This window comes from Trichophyton rubrum, assembly GCF_000151425.1.
Source record: "Trichophyton rubrum CBS 118892 genomic scaffold supercont2.6, whole genome shotgun sequence".
Lineage (NCBI taxonomy): Eukaryota > Fungi > Ascomycota > Eurotiomycetes > Onygenales > Arthrodermataceae > Trichophyton > Trichophyton rubrum.
Window position 1 is genome coordinate 631,518 of NW_003456423.1, and position 950 is coordinate 632,467.

The window sequence follows — 950 nt, forward strand, 5'->3', positions numbered from 1 at the left end:
TGATTAGTGATGGATTAGTGATTTGTGTCTACTGGAGAGGGCCAAATCGAAAGAGGGAAGGATAAAGCCTAGAGACAGGGAGTTACGGATAGTCAGGGGATTTGTGGTCCCCGTCCCTCTCCCTCTCCACCATATGGAGATGTAGTAGCGAACCTTTCTAACTTCCCTGTCAGGACAATCGGGTCTCCAGCACATGTCTGGGGCTCGGGGAGCTAGAGAACACGCAAGCCCGGGCGTCTACACAGATCAAGTCAGTGTAATCGTCGATGTATCAGCACACTTCGACTGCGGGAAAGAGCACGCGCAAGTGGCCTCAAAATAGAGAAGAGATACATGCCATGGCCCCTCCTCGAGCCTAGTTTTATCGATAACAAACTAACTAGCTAACTAGTTAGTTCTGGGGTTAGTTAACACAAACTAACGACAGGAGCAGCGTGGTTTTTTGATTTCTGCCACGACTCGATTTTGTAGGGGCCATCTGTAGATCATGGTGTAGGGGGGTCCGTGTGACCAACAGCTAAAAATGGAGAATCACCTCCAGCGAAATCGTACTATAGGCCATGGATAGGTGCATGGATTGAACAATTCAGCGAATGTTGCAGGCACCGATGTGGATGCACAAATGGTTGGATTTTCATTTTCGTTTTCGTTCTTTTTCTTTTTTTTTTTTTATCTCCTCTTCGTGGTTGTCTAATTATCCCAGTCTGGGAATGCTTTCCCCAGCCGGCATGAAGGCACTCTGTCCATACAGACGTTGATGATAAGGAGTGGCGAGCTGTCGACTGTGATTCCCAATCGCTTCTGTGGCTGCGTCAACTGGCGCATGTATCCGGCCACTGGGGGGAGGACTTTCCCCAAGGACCCGGGGCTAAGTAAAACATGTCTTGGTCCGATACGATGAGCGACAGATTGTACCCCCCAAGAGGAATCCAGGAAGAACCCCGAGACTC

General features: G+C 49.4%; 1 protein-coding gene across 1 annotated transcript in view; it reads right to left on the reverse strand.

Moving 5' to 3' along the window:
- Positions 1-346: 346 nt before the first annotated feature.
- The window catches only part of TERG_05643 (uncharacterized protein), a gene marked incomplete at its 5' end in the record, with an annotated part of 1,707 nt that continues 1,103 nt past the window's right edge, over positions 347-950 (reverse strand). The window contains one exon of the mRNA XM_003233722.2: positions 347-868. Coding sequence (XP_003233770.2) covers positions 691-868 — 178 coding nt within the window. The 3' untranslated portion in view covers positions 347-690. The remainder of the gene's footprint in view (positions 869-950) is intronic.